We start from the raw sequence: 18,638 nt of genomic DNA on the forward strand, positions 1-18,638 counted from the left end.
GGCAAACCCCTTACCAGAAACTCTCCCAACCATTCCCTTTCACTCTGGGGCTGATTTTCATCTCCCTTGTTTTGAGATGAATGCATTAAAGGTGGCTAAAGTTGCAGGTGGTCAGTGTGGCTCAGTTGGACCTATCTGAAAATACTAACATTGGGCAACAGATTAAGTGAAGCCACTGGCTATTTTTTGATTGGAGTATCTCACCTATATTGGCTACTTCCTTCCTCAGCCTTTCTTTTTTTCTTCCAACATATTTCATGCTATGTGTTTCTGAGTCATGGTGTCTAGGTATCATAGCTGTTAAGACTGAAAGCTACCAGGAGGAACACTGCACAGATTTGCATAAATGAAGTGAACCATCTCACAGTGTTTGTTATTACTGAAAAGATGAATGTATCTAGCAATCTGACATCCGAAGTAGCTTCATTTTTAGCTTGTACCATGAAAGTGGTTTCTTAGACCTTTCAGGCAGGTGTCAGTGTGATTGAGTAGAACTGTGGCTGGAGGAGCAGTAGATGCTGTACAAGTCTGCCAGGCAGCAGCAAACTCACATGTCAGAAGTGTGTGCGGTGGTACCGTGCTGTGTGCTCAGCCCTTGCTCCAGCGCGTGTTGTCAGTCACTCTCCTCTCATGACCGTATCAATCTGGCACTTGTTGCACTGAAAAGAAAACCAAGTCAAAGAGCTGCAATATCTCCTTTCAGTTTATTTGACTATAGTATGTTAGGTAAAAGTCTTTACGAGTAAAACCAAGAATGACTACATGATTGAGTCCAAAGCTTTTACTTTAAGCTGAGCATCTTCATTACCATTCATGGACCTTTTATACAATTTCTTGTGTAGGATTTGCACATGGTATATTGTGTAGTTTGGAAAAAAAACTCCTCAACAGGTGTGGTGGTTTTATGCACTGAAAATGAATATTTAAGACTCAGAGGAAGCTACTCACAAGTTTGGGCAGATGGGGAGATAGTAGAAATTTCCTTTAAAATAGTTTATGGCTCTTTTCTCTTTTAAAGAACCGTTAAAAGAAATATCTCAGCATTTCCTAGGGTGATCCATCACAAGCTGACTTCTCTGTCTAGGATTTTCCCAAATGTCTTCCTAGTTAGATAAAAGATGTGCATGAATGTGCAGTATGATTTGGCTGTTTTGTTTGAATGATGACAATCTGTAGGAAACTGAATTTGCCACATTCCTGGCTTTCCTTTGTAGCTGAACTGGGAGTTCAGTGTTGCTACTTATATTTTCCTGATTACTTAGGGTACTTTACATTCGTGGGGTAGAAAAGCTGGATTTCATCCTCCATGTTGACCTCTGTTCAGAAGCTTAACTTGCATGGATACATAAAAGAGTATATAGGAAAAATTGAATTATTTCTTGAATATGCAGCCCCAGGATGAACTGATCTTCTAGCAGCACTATGACCCCAGGCTTCAGTGTCTGAGCGTCATTATCCCAGAAACTCTTATCAGTGAACTTGTAATAGCATGATTTCAGAAACATGGAGGGCTGACTCTTACTTCGCTACCTGTGAGTTTTACAGGTGTATTTGATAGGAGCAGTATGTACCTAGTGCATGTTGCATTACAAGATGTGGCCGTTTGGGAATGACCCTGCCTGTGAGTTCATTTTTTCAAAGATTTAGTTTTCCATGCATGGATTTATGTCAGCAGTCCACACCACGATGTTAAAGGAAAAAAAAAATCCTACTTAAAGTAAGTGATTTTGTGCACTTTAAATTATACACACATATAGCAAGTGTAAAACATAGAAGTGAGGGAGATTATCTGTGTTTTTCAAGTAGTCATGTAAAGGAATGTTTTCAGAGCTGTTGTAGAAGCTATGTGATGTAAGGAAAAGAAACAAAATGTAAGCATTATCCAAATACAGTGAATAAAGATAAGAGTTCTCCAGAATTTATCTACCAAATACTTGTCTCTGTCTAACACAGTGACTCTAATACTGCAGTTGTTAATATTAAGTCTGTCCACATATTTTGTGCAAAATCTCTGCGGTGAGGCATTCATTGCGTTGAAAGGCTGACACAATGGAAAGCTTTTTTGTGCTGGCTCTGGACAAATTGTGGTCCATTTTATCAGTTCCAAGGTCAGGAGTATTATCATGTCTCTTAAACTGCAGTGTAGTAAAGTGAGCTCTATTGAATGTTGGAGGAAGAGCTGTAAGTTTACCTGATTACTGCAGCCAGGTATCTGCAGCAGCAGAGTTCTTTGTCTGAACCCATTTCTCTTGTCTATAATTCTCATTTTTGCTGTAATTTGATTTCAGAATTGACTTGCACTGCAATATACATGGAGCTGTAGAGCGCAGACATATTTTCAAGGCACACAGTAGCCATTCATAATATGTCAGTGTAGAAACGCTTTAATTGCTGATTTCAGCTCTAGTGCTAGTCTAAGCATAAGCCAAAGGGCTCTGTTATTAAACACCTTGTACTGCCAGAGTCTGCATTTCTTTCCCTATCATTCTTGCAGATCAATTCTTTTTATCAAATTAGAAAACATAAGCCCTTTCACACAAAACCTGAACTAGATTTGCATGGACTTAATTCCTCCCTTCTCTAACTTCTCTACTCTCACACAAGTGTTTCCTCCCTTTTCTAACAAAAAAGAGCAAAAGATGTGCAATGCTGATGCCTGCACAGGTGTCTAAATATTCATTTTCCCACAAATAAAAATCATCAGATTGTTTTGCCATCTTGACCTTTTTGAAACACAAAACAATTATTTTAAACAAATTAAGATTTTTTTTTTTTCATATAAAAACCGTGGCAATCTCCAGAATTGCCCCTTTTTCTCGTAGCATACAGTCTAAAGCTCCTGAAAAAGCTTTTGGGACTAAGGAGGCTTCCTTGCCCATTTTGCTCTTTCTCTTCTCCCCTTTGATGTAGCAGTTCGTCAGCATTGCTTCTTGATTGGCAAAGTGAGTCATTTTAATAATATCCCTTTGCCCCCAAACTTTACCTTGCAGGCAGCGCATCGATCCACTGGTGTGACTTCTGCTCTTTGGGAGCAGGTGAAGAAATAGGAGTGCCTTCCTCATCTGCTGCAGGGCACCACCACACATAGACATCAAAGAACTCAGAGTCTCTGTAGTGTAAAAGGGTAGTCAAAAACAAATAAGGGTGATGTTTCTGTGTAAGATTAGCGCTTGGTGTGTTTAGGTGATATGCTGGGTTTTATTGACTTACTGTCTTAGCCTGACTTCTAAAACTTGATTTGTTATTAAGCATTCATGGATAATTTTGAAATGGGTGCTACTTTGCAATTGTGGTAACCCTGTTTTTAGCTTTGTTCTTTTAACTCTTTAGGAGCACTGGCACAGTCTAACTTTCTGTAGAGAGATAAGCTGTTAAACCTTTTTTCCTTTCCTTTTCAGGGAATAATATGTGGGAGGCTGTGAACTATTTGCTTCCGACATAGGAACAGCACTGGGTTGGGAATCTGCACTCCTGAGAGAATGCTGGGAATCTGCAGAGGGCGACGGAAATTCCTGGCTGCCTCTCTGACCGTCCTTTTTGTCCCAGCCATTACATGGATTTATCTGTTTGCTGGGAGTTTTGAAGGTAGGAGGGGAATAATGGCTGGGGGAGGGCATGTTGAATGATTTGTTTCGGAGCAGACAAATGTGGATGACACGTCATTGATTTATTTAAATAAATCTGGTTTGTCTTGCATAGAAAGTAGTTCCCAAGGTGCGGATTTCAACAAAGGGCCTTTCTTACATGTTCTTACTGCTGAGGAGGAGGTAATTGCTGGCCATGCTTATTTGATTTTCCTCTCATCTTTGAACTTTAACAAACTGCAGCAAAAAACACCACCTTTCTCATTTCTTCTCTCTGTTTTCTAATTTTTAAAAGTTGATCTATCCTGCGCCCTGTAAGATTTTTTTTTTAATTAAAATTGATGTGTAATTTCAAATCTGCCCTCAGTATTATTTTAATGGGTTTAAAAAGGCATCTGTATGTGTATTGGGAACTCTTTACACAACTCTTTATGGACCTGTGTGTTAGACCTTATATGCATGGATAACATGGGCTACTAAGTCTGATTTTGGGACACGAAGCAGGGGGTGTATCTAGCTACAAGACCATGAAGGACCTAGAATACAAGTCAGGGACATGAGTGCCCAGCATGATTCTTTGCATAGTGGCCTTTGCTGGGTCATCATCACTCATCTTTGGCTTTCTCTTGTCCTGTGGTCCAGTGTGCTGCTGTTCACTGCACCAGGTGGTCCCAAGTTTGTAGGTCCAGTGTGCTCTACAAGGTCTAAATGTAGCAGCAAAGAATTCTGCAAAATGTTTTATGGGCTCCTGGTTTGATCGTATAAATGCCTACATGGCCCAAAGCTGCAAACACAAGAAGCTCTTTTCTTGCCTTAGTGTGAAGATTATTAGTTCTGGCCACTGCCTCTCTGGTTGTTGTCCTCGAGGCTGAACATAGGAAAACAATGAATACCTATGTAAAATCTTGTTATATAAAATCAGTTTGAATGCAGTGGTGGTGGGTTACTGTAGCTGGAATATCTTTCTGTCATATTCTTTCTTCAGGTGGAGATCCTCAAGTCTATAGGTGCATTGACTTGCAGCTGTAGAACTAGCACATTGGGTAATCAGTCTTGGAATAACCACTAATTTGCCTTTTAAATTGTCTATCTGATTAACTTTTTTTCCTGGACTTAAAGGAAGGAGTTCAGCAGTGATACTCCAGTTAGGTAAAGTTAGAAAATGCTGGATTCAGATCTCTTGGTTTTTGTTACTTTGTAGCTTGTCTTTTTTTTTGGCTTGCCTTTTTTTTGCTTGCCTTTTTGTTTGTTTGTTTGTTTTTGTTTGTCTGTTGTGGGTTTTGGTTTGTTTTTTGAGGTGAAACATTTTGTTTGGCAATAGGTGTGTTATATTGGCAAGAGGAAAAAAAACATAGCCTTCATAGTTATCTTAGCACAAGGAAAGGTGTTTCGGCCTTTGAAGCACAAGGAAAGGTGTTTCAGCCTCTAAAAAACAGTTCAAACACCACTTTACAGTCTGATTATTTTAAAAAGGCATTTTTTAAAATGTCAAGCCTCTTTCATGTAGCCTTGGCTGATGAACTTGTGCTTTGTTTCAAAACAAAATTGAATTCCAAGTTAAATTGCAAGTAAGAACATATAAGGATTTTCAGTGTGTGTTACATATATTTCTGAATTAGTTACATGCCAGGTACAAATATTTGCTTATGCAAATTGATTTGCTTATGCAAATTGATTTGGTTACTTAAAATTCTGCGTTAATGGGCAGTAACTCTGTGAGCTCATTTGGAATTAAACACTTACGGGATTCGTGTTAAATTGGAAATGTAAGGGATACTGGCTGCATACTTGAAAACTAATGATCTGGCAGGTAGACCAGTACTGATTTTGTTTGATTTTTAAAAGCTGAGCAAATGCAGGCCTCACCTTTTTGCTTTTAGAAGAATCTTATACTGCGTTGTTGTAATGACTATTACAATTGTCTCCACAATTGATAATGACATGCTCCTTTAAATTCCCTTGTTTGTAGAATCCTTTGTTTTTACAGAGAGCTCAATGGAAATCTTGCAGTTTGCTGCTATGTGGTATTTGAAGTGACTTAAAGCTCTCAGTGTGAGTTAATCTTAAATGCAAACCAGGGAGCAAAGCCTATTAAGAAGCCTTGCACTGGAGCAGGACTGGAAATTATATAAAGTTAGTTACTTTTGTGGTTATTTTTCTGTATCTGTTTTATTTTTATTTTTCTTTCTATTTTTGGATGAGGCATAATTTAATCTTTGTTGGTTAAAAACTGAGGTGACTTAAAATATTTATTTAACCAAATACTAGCTAGCGTTTTCCTTAACTTGTATGTATTATGGGCAGAGAGTTAAAGCAATTTTGGCATTTTATCTGACTTCTTGTTTTGTACTCTGTTATGGTTCACGCAGCTTACTTATGTTTTAAGATCTCTGTGTATAATTGAGTAAAAAATGTCCCACAACAGCATTGTGCCTTGATTTGAAACCAAGTGGAGTGGAGAGTCCTCTCTGTCTTCTGGCACTAGTTTCTTTGATTAGTCACACACAGTGCTAGAAGTTTTCAGTTCATCTGGTTTCAGATTCAAGTAAATGGTTCTTGTTATACTTTTCTCCACAAAGTTAAATTGTCAGTACTTGGTATCTTCACAGACTCAATTATTCAGGGTCAAAAGGACCTCAGGACTTCTCCAGTTAAACTCCTGCTCAAAGCAGGGTGGGCTTTGGGGTCAGGTGTAATTTTTTAGGCCTTTATGCAGTTATATCTTGAAAGCCTCCAAGGACAGAGTCTACATGCCCCCCCTGGGCAACTTGTGCCACTGCTTGACTGTCCTCAGGTGGAAGTGTTTCTCCTCATATCTAGTTTGAACTTCCCTTGCTTCAATTTATCCCTGATGTCACTCATCCCCTCACTGTGTATCGCTGTGAAGAGTCTGGCTCCATCTTCCTCCAACTTGCTAAGTCCCACAGAGCCTTCTCTTCTTCAGGCTGAACAAGCCCAGGGCAAGCATGTCAGCACCTGTATGACTTGATAGCTCTACACTGAACTTCACTGATGTCATTCTTATATTTGGGACCCTAAACTGGACACAGTGTTCCAGACATGGTCTAATGAGTACCAGGTAAAGGAGAATGGTCACTTCCTTCATTCCAGGGCTTTGCTTTGTTCATTCCTCCAGCCTGTCTAGGTCCCCCTGGATGGCACCTTTGCCTGTGAGATGATTGACTATGACTCCCAAGCTTGGTGTCATTTGCAATTGTGCTATGGATGAATTCTGATTTCTCCTTCGAGTCGTTGATAAAAACATTTAAAAGGACTGGCTGCAGAATAGACACTGAGGAACTCTGCCTGTAACTGACTTCCAGTCAGAGCGTGAACAAGTAACCATCACCCTTTGAGCCCAACATTCCAGCTGCTTTTTCATCCATCTCGCAGTCCACCCACATAGACTGTAAAATCCCAACTTGAATACAAGGGTGCTATGGGAGACCGTATTGAAAACTGTGCTAAATTCAAAGGAGATTGCATTTACTGGTCATGTCTTATTTGCAGATCTAGTAATTTAATCATAGAAGCTAGTCGTCTTGGTCAAGCATGATTTACCCTTGGTGAATCCATGCTAATTATTCCCCTGTCAGGCCTGGCAATGTTTCCGTTTGAAAGTACTTACATATAGTAGTGAAATAACCACACAGTCTTTTTTTCACTAGGCTAAAAAGGTTGAGTTGTCTGAGTTGTCACAGCAAAAAATGTGCTCTTTTTTTGGTAGTCTTTTGCAGGTTTTTTTGGTTTGGTTCAGTACCGGTATCTGCAGTGCTGTGTCCTAAAATTACGTGTCCTTGATGTAATTAGGAATTACATTATTCATCCATGTGATTATGTCCAAGAACTTTGCTGGAGCATGGCAATAGGATCACATTTAGAAACCCTTTATAAGCTCTCACTAGTGAATCTGCAATACAAAACATACCCTAATGTATTCAGTTCCCATGTTCTGCTTTTTAAATAGTTTGCAGTCCTTTAGGACAGAATTTTGTTTCATTTTGGGTTTTGTTTCTCTTGTCAGAAACTACAGTGCAGTGTTCTGCTTCACAGCTGTCACTCAGACACTGCCAGACCCTTCCCTTGGAATATTCATTGGAGGTGGCATTACTCAAGCTGTGACAGCAACAGCTACTAAAAGCCTCATTAATCATGTATAAATGTCTATTAAGGTTATGAACTAGAATATTAAAGAGGATTTTGAATGTTGTACAGCCTTTGAACGTACCTGGTTACTGTTGTTGTTTTTAATAATGCACAAGGACAGCATAATTTCAGTTATCAGTTACTTTGAATGAAAAAGCTAATTGTTCCAACATTCGTAAATTACATTCAAAAGGCAAGGTAATAGAGTAGGAAGGGTGGGAGTGCATTTAAAACAGGGAATAGGAAATAATCAAGTAATATATGATGAATTTTCATTAGAAAATAGCAGTTTCAGTAACCAACAGTATCTCCAGAAACAGGATCATTTTCCAAGCTATATGCCGCAGTTTCCTATCCCCTTTACCATGAAGGTCATATGAAATAGAGACTTGGAACTGTAATTTGGCACATGCTCTCTAGATTACTGATTCCTCAATAAAGTGTCCACTGTGGCTGTGTGGCCTCAGCTGATTCACAGTCACCTCTGTTTTAACAGGATGAAAATAGACTTGAATTAACAGTTTCTCTGTGGTGGATCCACTTGAGGTTGAAAACCATAACGTTTCTGTGTAGGGTTCCCGGGTAAAACATATTTCACAGGAGAGGAAGAGTCTCTAGTATAACACTAAGATGAAAACTTGAGAAGTTTCGTGAGATCATGTAGGAAGTCTGTGAGAGAGCAGGAAGTTGGCTCTGTTTTTTCTTAGCTGCAAGGGCAATATTTTAAAAACAGAGCCTGCTTTCTTTCCTGGTGCTTGCTTTCCTGGATTGTCCTCTTTTCAATCAGAGTTGGGCAACTATCATTCTCTGACAGTACGTTTTAGTCCAAGTCATCTGTAGAGACGTGATTGAAGCCAGAGTTGGGCAAACACCTCATAAAATACAATAAAGTGAAATGAAGGAAGGCTGCAAATATTCATCTTGGTATTTAAATGGATTCACTTTGATGCTGTTCACACTCTTTTTTGTGTATGCTTTCCATAAATATTCTAGTGAATATGTTAATTGGGAAGACTGTCTACAGAAACAATGACTATCCAGTTTTAATATTCATGGGAAGCAGATTTTGAAATCATATTTGTGAGTACTTGAATCAGAAAACTGATTCTGGGAGTTCAGCTTTATCCAGTTAAGTGCCAAAAGTTTGTCACATGATCTGTGTGTGTGATGAAAACTGCCTGAATTTTTAATGCTTACAATAAGTTGCTCATAGGAAGAGGCAAACAAATAATTAATTGCTAAAATGTCTATCAGGCACTTGCGACTGATGAGCAAACATCAGAAAACAAGCCCTTCACAGACAATATAATCAGAAAGAGGCAAAAATCTAAAACTGCTTTTTTCAGTACAATTTGCTCAGTTTTCCTGAATTTGATCTGCTGTGTGTCTCAACAGGACTAAACAAGAAAACTTAATCCAGTGTCCATTTAAAGTAGAAGTTTCAACCTCTGTATTGATCGTGGATTTTTAGCAAAGTTCTGAGAAAAGAGGTTCTGAAAGGGTGTCTCTGCATATAATAAGAATGTTACTGTGGTGTGTACCTGAACAGGTTTACAGGAGATGTGTTTTAGTTAAGATTGGCTTCACAGCAACCCCTTCATAAGAGCTACTTCTGTGCACATTTTCATTCTGGAGTAAATGGTGGCGGTGGTTCACTCCTCTCTTAGTATTGTTTTTTTAGGAGATATGCTGAGAATTGTCACTTAAGCACCTCTATCTCAGCTGCAATCAAGATACCTTCCTAACTATGTCTACAGTCGAGATCGTACAACAATAAAATCAGTCATGAGAGTGAAAGACCTCAGGCTTATGCCAGGTTTTGTTTCCTTATCCTGGGAAACTTGTCTTTCTATGAAATCCTTGTGATTTGGGTATACAGAGCACTGGCAAAGTTTGGTTCAAGTTCGCTGTTGATCAGAAGGTCACTGCTGTGAAAGCTGAGTCTGGTTTCTCTGCACATCATCTTTAGCTTGCAAGTCAGCATCCACACAATTAGATTTTGTTCTACAGATCGAGAACCCTTATCTGTCCATCATCTAAGAAAATAAAACTAACAAGTGAATATGAAAAAATAAAATCGTTTTACTCCTCATTATGTAAAGAAACAGTCTGCTTGTGAGCAGTGACTGGAAGTTTGAAGTAGTTTCTGTGGCAAAAGGAGAGAGGTGTAGGACAAAGAATGTGAGCCAAAATGCAACACTGTCATGAGAAGCTTTTGAGGGTTGAAATGTGGAGTTAGTGAGGACCACTTCTTTTTTTTCTTCTACAACCACTCTTTCAATTAGACTGGATTCTTACAATCCTATAATATGATTTTATCCTTAACTAATAAGGTCCTCCGAATAGCTCAACATCTAAATGTTGATGTCAGTGCTGTTTCTTCCATAGCTCGCCAGGCATTCACATCCTCAAAACAAAATTATTGTGTCAGGAAATGCCATGAATCTTGCAACAGCCACTTATTTTGTCAGTGTGTTGTGCCAAATGAAAGCAAGTCCACGTTGCTCTTTTGAACCTCAGTACAGGACATATATATTCTCTTTTGACAGACATATTTTTAAGTATATGCATATTCTTTCGTAAAAGTAAATGAAGACGTAGGCTTACCTTCTTTCCTCTCTACACATTTTTTGATCGGATAGTATATATTGTGTTTCTTAACATGTCTACCAGTTTTGTCTTTACTTTCTTTTTCTACTTGGCTCTGAGTTTGTAACTTCTGACAGAAACACAAAGCTTACAATGAAAAGGAATTATTTGAGCAGAAATAAGTTTCCAGCTTCTTTGGAACAGCAGCTTACGTGGAGTATGATCTGTGGGATTTCTCAAGGTTTTTTTTTCATCTTTGTCTTCCTCATTCTTTGAGCAAACTCCTGGGAAAAATACAGTCTATAAAAGTTGAATTATGTTAAGGTGTACAAATTTCTTCCAAGAAGAAGGAACAGCTGGATGCCTGAATTCTGTCAGGGCTACATGGAAGACTAGAAGTAGGAGAGCTACTTCTGATTATTCCTCTTTATCTGTTTCAAAGGTAGGTACTTGCTAACTTCAGAGTAAAATAATATTTTTCTAAGGAAAAACAGAAAAGCAAGAGGAGCTCAAATGTCTTTTTTCCTTTCTTTTCTTTTTTTTTTAAAAAAAAAAAAAGAAAGGCATGCCAAACCCCTAAGAAGTAGTGCTTTGCTCTTTGAAATAAAATATGTGGTTTATAAGTACACCAGACTTTGTTAGAGTGCTGGAACTAATGTAGCCTGACTTGGGATTGATGTCATGCAGCTGATTGATGTTGAAGTTGCATTTCCCACAATTAGGACATTTATAAAATCTAGCTCCCAGATGGGTCTCCTGGTATCAAAATAAATCTCGAGCTCATACTGCAGTGTATTTCTCAATGGTAAAACATACAGCATCTCTCATCTTTCTCTGTTCCTGACAATTGAGGAGATTCATTACCTCTGACTTCTTTCCCTCTAACAATGTAATCTGCAATTAGCCAATGACCTTTGAGGGCAAACAGGTCAACAAATGTATATGTATGAGATGGAAAAATATACCTAAAATATAAATGTTTTAATCGATTGAAATGAAAATTTAGTAAGTGAAAGTTTCAGCCAACTCAGAACAATTAACTTATGATATTTGACTTCTGTCGAAGTTTTGTGTTTAATATTTCTGAGATTTTGTTCAGATAAGGAAAAAGTTTGAAATCAGACTCTTTCTTGATAGACAGCGAATTGCATCTGTAGTGCCTTCCAGTACTTTTGAAACTCATATTCTGAATATGTATTTAATTGTTTGTAATACCAGAAGAATGAGTCAAGATAAAAATACATTAGAAGAAATACTTTGCACATCATGTATGGTCATTCTTAGGTTCTGCAGCTAATGCTCTAACATGGTTTATGAAAAGCAACTGAGTGTGTGGATTAATATCCTGATATTGGATGGTTGAGTTTTAGGTATGCTTATCTGAGAGAATACCAGTATTGTCAACACATCTCTCTGTTCCCTCTTTACTATTTTCAAATATTTTTCAGTCATGGCAACCATTGAAATGTTCAGCTGAGTAGTTATTTCCTTCCCTTGAAGTTTTTCCTCTCTTGTGTTGCTTTGTCTTCTACAATTCTTGTTTTGAGACTCGAATCTAAGAGATTTTTTTAAATGTATCTAGATATCCTTGGAGAATTGAGTTAAATGCACAGATAACTTCAAAAACCCAGCCTGACAGCAGACATACTGGTTCGCTCGACTTTGTAGATACCAACAATAGGGGGAAAAGTTAATGACCTGGAGAATGATATGTTTTAGTCTGAGATTCACTTCCAGTTTAACAATGTTCAAGCCATTTGAGCTGTCCTGCTGTAATAGTTTTTTCTAATCTGTAGCATGACTGTCCTTCTCCATAGTTCCGTGAAATATGACTCAAAGTCCAGAATGTAAACATGTATGTTTTAAACCTCCCTTTGTTGTTGTTTTTTTTTTTTCCTTTATAATTCTGCTGAATGTCAGAGTTTGAAGAGATCAGTAGTTAGGGAGGAGTACTGAAAGTAGTGAAGTTAAAATTACAAAAAATATTGGGTTAATCACATTTTCCTAAGTTAAATTCACAAACCGTAACAGAACATGCTTCTTTTTTGTACATTTACTTAAATATATGTTAAAGATAACAATTTATGGGTCTGTTTAAAATCTTTACTTTCTAAATTAAGCATTTCATAATGAGCTTGTAACAATAGGTCTATAGCTGCTCTTAAGAACAGATGCACGATCTGCTCTTTGCGTACTCACTCCTGAACTTCTTTATATGCCCAAAGAAATCACCATCACTGACATATAATTTTAGACACAGCTTACAAGACTGGATTTAAGACATTAAGGTCCTGAATTGGAAAACCCCAAAATGTGTCTCTACAAAATAAACCGTTAGTGTGATTGTCGTACAGTCAGACCTGCTGGTGTTGGCTGTAGCTGATCTCTCACAGGTGCTGGTGGGGTACAGACAGACCAGCAGGAGAAACAGAAGAGGCCTGGGCTGCTTGGACACAGTTTTCTAGGCTGTGAAACCAGGGCCCTGCATCTTCACAGCGGTTATTGTTCTTCCCAAATAGATTAAAATTGACTCTCTAGACACAGGATTGAGGTTGTCATGGTGTAGTTTAATATTAAAGAATGCTGCATACCATTTGTGTAATATGTAGTGGATTATTTCTATAGCTGAAATAAAGCCATAGCTAATGAGATAGAAATATTCTTATATGCTGGAAAGGGCTTGAAGAAATTGCTGGAACAAAATGCATATCTATTATGTGATTAAATAGACTAAAACAATAATAATATCCAAAAGTAGTTGTGTTCCTCCCCACCATTTTCTTTTCTTATTTTTCGTATTTTAACATTCCTACTTCCTTGCTTACATGTCAGTACGTCTCTCCTAGGGTAGATGCAGCAGTCTTTTGTTTAACTAGCGTTTCAAAATGGAACTGGCAGACAAATTTGTACCTTCTGCCTAAAATCACATGGAACAGTTACTGATTTTTTGGAGGTTGTGAAGATTTGTAGATTTTTACCATCAGGGAGAATGCTAACAATCAATGTCTCTAATATCTTGCATAGTGCAGGCTTTATTATATTGCGGAGTTGATAAAATAATGCTGGCTGGTAGTTCTGCCTCTGACCCATGCCTTCTAGACACGGCAAAGCTTTTCTTCTAGCCAGATGTCTGAACTTGATTTTAAAGCTGGTGAAGGATTCTAGTACATCTCTGAATAACTTACTCCACCTTGTTCAAAAATACATGCTTTAATCCTTGTCCAGATTTTTCTGGCTTCAAGGCAGGAAGTGAAAGATGAGAAGTAAATGTGAAAAGAAAAAATACAAAGGATCATTTTAACAGTTTCAGGTTTGTGTAAAATAAGTGATCGCGACTATGAGATATTGTAGCACCTAAAGTGGACTGCAAGAAGTATCACCTTGAGAACTACAGATGAGAGTGCTACAGTGCTACCGTTACCAAAATACACAGGTGTTTAAAAAAAGAGATAAAGGATAATTACTAACCTCACCATAGCTAAGAGAAACTAGTTATCAGGATGATCAGAAAAACTAATTTCCAGGCAGATTCTTTTTTGGGCTTCAGGTTACTGTACCTTTTCAGTTGTGCAAAATAACCCTTCAGAAAGGGTCAAATCACAGTTTCAGCTGCAAGTTAAGAATGTTTATCAAATTTAAGAAACAAGATTTATTTGAGCACTAATTTGGCAACCAATTATTCATGAGATGAAGGCTTATAAACTTACACTTTATCAACCTTTTAATCTTGATTCTCCAGATAAAACATAAAATCACTATACAGTGTTTACAAGTTACCTTTGCAGCATTAAGAAATGGAAGATTTCTTTTCCATTATTTTCGTAGCATTATGGCATTCAATATTGTAGAATTGTATTGAACTAATACCACAGCTTTAATATTTACAATCAGTAAATTTCCCGTCTGTCGTTGGATTTAATTTAACCTAACTCTGTTGTTTTGCCTTTTAACGTTAGCAAAAATAGTATTTTCAGGTGAATGGGTGCTATAAAAGTCTGCTTTTTATTCTCTACTAATGAAACTATTATAATGCGTTTCTCAAATGATCTATACTTTCACAGAGGCTTCTTTTGGTCTGAAAATGTAATACAGAGAATGTTTTCTAGGAGTATTAACTGTAGTGGATTTAGCTATTTCAGCTCTTGCTTCAATGCATTACAAACCCAAGGGTTTAAGGTAAAAATCTCAAAAGAAAGGGTACATTTTGTAGACTATTCTTATAGGAACCAAGTATAAAAATCTGTCTGCACAGCTACACATAATTATTGGTTTCCAGGGAACTCCAACTAACTTTTTTTAAAGCTTTGCCAGTATTCACAGAGGTAAGTACATCTGAAAATAACAATTATCTAACGTATTTGAGTTGGTCGAAGGTATTAGTTGCTTGAATGGAGATGTGATGAATTAAGTAGTCTTCCTGTAGAATGCAAATGCCTTTAACTAAATGATTGAAATCTGCTATTTATCTCCTTTAAATTGTACAACTTTGCCCAAGAGCTGCCTCATAGTACCGTGACTTCAGAGCAGCTGATGGTGACTCTCAGCTTCATTCTGATTTTCTTGCTTTAGGAGGTTTAATAGCAAAACCTACCTCAGCTATGTCTGTCTTTTTTTCCCTCTCCCCCGTAATAAACATTCTCATATGCCCCTTTTCAGCTACCATTCTTGCACCTCGGTGATTTGATTTTAATAGCGAAGATGAAGAAGTTTCAGCTCATCAGAGGAGAGATATTAATCATCATCAGGCCCAATGAGAAGTTTAATTTTCTGCTTCTCTTTTTTCACTAAGCTCCGACGGCTGTCACTCGTGCCAGGGTCTGCGGGACATTTAATAATCTCCTTCTGAAGATGTATTTCAGTGTATTTCCTCTGTCAATCTCAGAGAGCTTCATCATTGCAGGCTTTAATTGAAGACCACTGTCAGAAGATAGAGAGAAGAAAATTCTTCCTTCAACAAAGCTAGTTCAGGGACTTGAGGTTTTTATTGTACTCAGCAGAAGATGGATTAAATCAGGATATTGGAAACTATGGGAGTTGTTTTGGTATGTGTCTCACTACCTGTTCCCTTCAAAAATGTCATATCCTTCCTGTGCCCAGCTCCCATTTGTACACATTTATTTATTTGTGCCTTAAAAGTATGTTTAGATTTGTGATGCAATACAGATCTGGAACATGCTGAATCAGGGAATGACAAGAATCTCCATAGAAAACTTCATAAATTACACCAATACAATTATATTGGTCTATATCATTGTCATGGGTAGCATTATTGCAGTGTAAGAATGGCTTTTGCCAGCTCAGTTAAAACAGCTTCCAAAATGATATATGTACCAATAAAAGCAGTCATGTGGGATATTATGCTAGTTGACATAGCAATTGCTATTTAAAATGGCATGTCTTCTTACAGTGGTACAAGCTTATCTTATACAGACGCCCTAAACATAATAAAATTATTTTCTGAGATGATTCTACTGCTGTAACCTGTCAAATCCAATAAGACAGTGAAGTCCTTTCTTTATAGATGCTACTATGCAATTTACACATCCCATCTATTTGGGGGGTTGCTCTGTTGGTTTCTAAGTTGTTTTAAAAGCAGAAACTCTCCACCCTTAGTAAGTTTGCATACAACAGCAAATTGGGTGGGAGTGTTATCTGCTAGAGGGTAGGAAGGCCAGACCAGCTGGATCAATGGGCTGAGGCCAATTGTATGAGGTTCAACAGGGCTAAGAGTCAGGTCCTGCACTTGGGTCACAACAACCCCAGGCAGCGCTACAGGCTCAGGGAAGAGTGGCTGGAAAGCTGCCTATGGAAAAGAATGTGAGGGTGTTGATTGACAGCCAGCTGAACATGAGCCAGCAGTGTGCCCAGAAAGGCCAACAACATCCTGGCTTTTATCAGGAATAGTGTGGCCAGCAGGACTAGGGAAGTGATCCTCCCCCTGTATTCGACACTGGTGAGACCCCACCTCGAATCCTGTGTTCAGTTTTGGGCCCCTCACTACAAGAAAGACATTGAGGTGCTGGAAAGAGTTCAGAGGAGGGCAACGAAGCTGGTGAGGGGTCTGGAGCACAAGTCTGATGAGGAGCGGCTGAGGGAACTGGGGCTGTTTAGCCTGGAGAAAAGGAGGCTGAGGGGAGACCTTATCGCTGTCTGCAACTACCTGAAAGGAGGTTGTAGCATGGAGGGGGTTGGTCTTTTGTCTCAAGTAGCAAGTGATAGGACGAGAGGAAATAGCCTCAAGTTGTGCCAGGGGAGGTTTAGATTTGATATTAGGAAAAATTTCTTCAAGGAAAAGGTTGTCAGGCATTGGAACAGGCTGCCCTGGGAAGTGGTGGAGTGTCGAGGGTTAAGATTGCGGGGTGACAATAAAACCCTGGCAGATGTATTATTAACCCCCCTCTTCCCCCTCCACTTCCCCCTTTTGCCCCTCCCTCTCCCCCCTTTCCACTAAGGAGAGGCGATCGGGAGGAAAAGAAGAACAGAGAGGAGAGAGTTGGAAAAAATTAAAGATGTTTTACTAATGCTACTAATAAGAATAGAGAAAATAATACAAAATATACAAAACCAATCTTGAAAGTCTCAGCAACTGCAGAGCCAGCACCCAAAGTCCTGGCTTAGACTCCACAGCCAACCAGAGCTGGATTCAGTCTCTCACTAGGCCTCAGTTCGCAGAGATGACTAGCAAGGTCCTCTCCTAATGTCGGCCATAAGAACAAGAGGGAAAAAGGGACGAGATCCTCGTGATCTCCCATTTTATATGAAGTATTCACGTGAATGGAATGTTATACACAGTTGGCCAGTTGTTCCTCGTCGCCCCTCTCGCGAGATGTCCATCCATGCTTATCAATAAGTTTTGCATTCCATTGCTAGGTTTTACCAAAACATGTGTCTGGTTCTCCAGGAAAATGCAGTTAATATGAAGGCTTTAGCTGACAGGTAAAATTCACTGAAAGAAAAACTTGTTTTTAACAAAACCAGGACATGGAGTCACCACCCTGGAGGTGTTTAAAAGGTGTTTAGATGAGGTTCTTAGGGACATGGTTTAGTGCTAGAGTTTGGTTAGGTTATGGTTGGACTCGATGATACTGAGTCTCTTCCAACTGAAATGATTCTGTGATTCTATGATTAGGAGCAGCACATTATGGTTTTATAAGTCAAGGAAGAACAGATCAGGCTAAGACAAAGTAACACAGGGAGCTCAAAGCAAAATGGTTAGTCTTCTCTCTGCATCATATAGTCCTCATTTATTAAACAGTGGATTTTTTGTTTGAACAGTGATAGAGCTGATTAAATTGTACACCACATGCTGTGAAAGCACTTAAGTAAAATTTTAACCAATTCATAAATGTGGATGGTACTGTGCCTGTTTTACCAGCTCTAAATGCCTGATTTTGAGTCAGTGTTTCTCCTGTTTGAAAAAAAAAAAAAAAAGACCTCTTCAAATTTGAACAGTCTCAGGTTGAACACCCAAGAACTTTAACCCGAAATCTGTCATTACTTTTTAAAATCTCTGCAGAAAAGATGGCTCCCTAGCCTGATATTTCATTTTACGGGGTGAAGGGAGCCGAGCGGAATTGGTGTATTCCTTTTTGCCAGGAATACTCTTGTATCTGCACTTTTTTTAGCTTCCAAAAAGGCCTTTGTCTATACAGCTCACTTGGGATGAGCCTTGTAACTGCAGCAGGCTTCTAAGTTTTCTAGCCATGGAACCTTCCGGAAAAAATGGCCTTTTTAAAATAACTTTTTTGCGATCAGTAGCCGCTTTTCCACCTTGAAGTCTGAAAACACAATAGGCTGGTAAATCAAAACAAAATGACATTAGCTTAGAAAAAAATGTTGTTACCTGTTGCAATTGCTGCTAGTAAAGAAAGTGCAGAACTACCCTCCCACCCCCTGACAAATCTACAACAATTAGTACTGTTGTACTTTTAATTGGTCTGATAATTTATTTTGCAGGTTGACTCAAGGGAGCTAGTTCTATATAAGACAATCAATGAGAAGGAAAGCATAATGGTATATTTTTGAGGAAAAATGTTTAAAGCATACTGGACTGCAGTCTATGGTGAAGCATGTAATTGCCTTTATTTTTTTAAGGGTAAGGTATTGCCCTTAGAAATAAATTGTTTGGGAAAACATTTGCATATTGAAACAGACTATTATATTATTAATAACTAAGTGATCTTTTACCTTACATATTGAGGAGTCAATTACAAGGAGTAGGAAAATATATATTATTTCGATATTGCTTAGAAATATTCCACAAAGGTCCCAGTGCTTTTATTACGGTTTGACTGCATCGAAGTAATGGAGAAACCTGAG

At 38.3% G+C, this 18,638-nt stretch overlaps 1 protein-coding gene across 3 annotated transcripts in view; it reads left to right on the forward strand.

Annotated features, from left to right (window-relative positions):
* Nucleotides 1–3,479: 3,479 nt before the first annotated feature.
* The window catches only part of LARGE1 (LARGE xylosyl- and glucuronyltransferase 1), a gene marked incomplete at both ends in the record, with an annotated part of 199,152 nt that continues 183,993 nt past the window's right edge, over nucleotides 3,480–18,638 (forward strand). For all 3 annotated transcript variants that reach the window (XM_080359314.1, XM_080359315.1, XM_080359316.1), the window contains one exon: nucleotides 3,480–3,585. In XM_080359314.1, the coding sequence (XP_080215440.1) occupies nucleotides 3,480–3,585 (106 nt within the window). The remainder of the gene's footprint in view (nucleotides 3,586–18,638) is intronic.

The sequence above is a fragment of the Nesoenas mayeri genome, assembly GCF_963082525.1.
Source record: "Nesoenas mayeri genome assembly, chromosome: 1".
NCBI classification, from domain to species: domain Eukaryota; kingdom Metazoa; phylum Chordata; class Aves; order Columbiformes; family Columbidae; genus Nesoenas; species Nesoenas mayeri.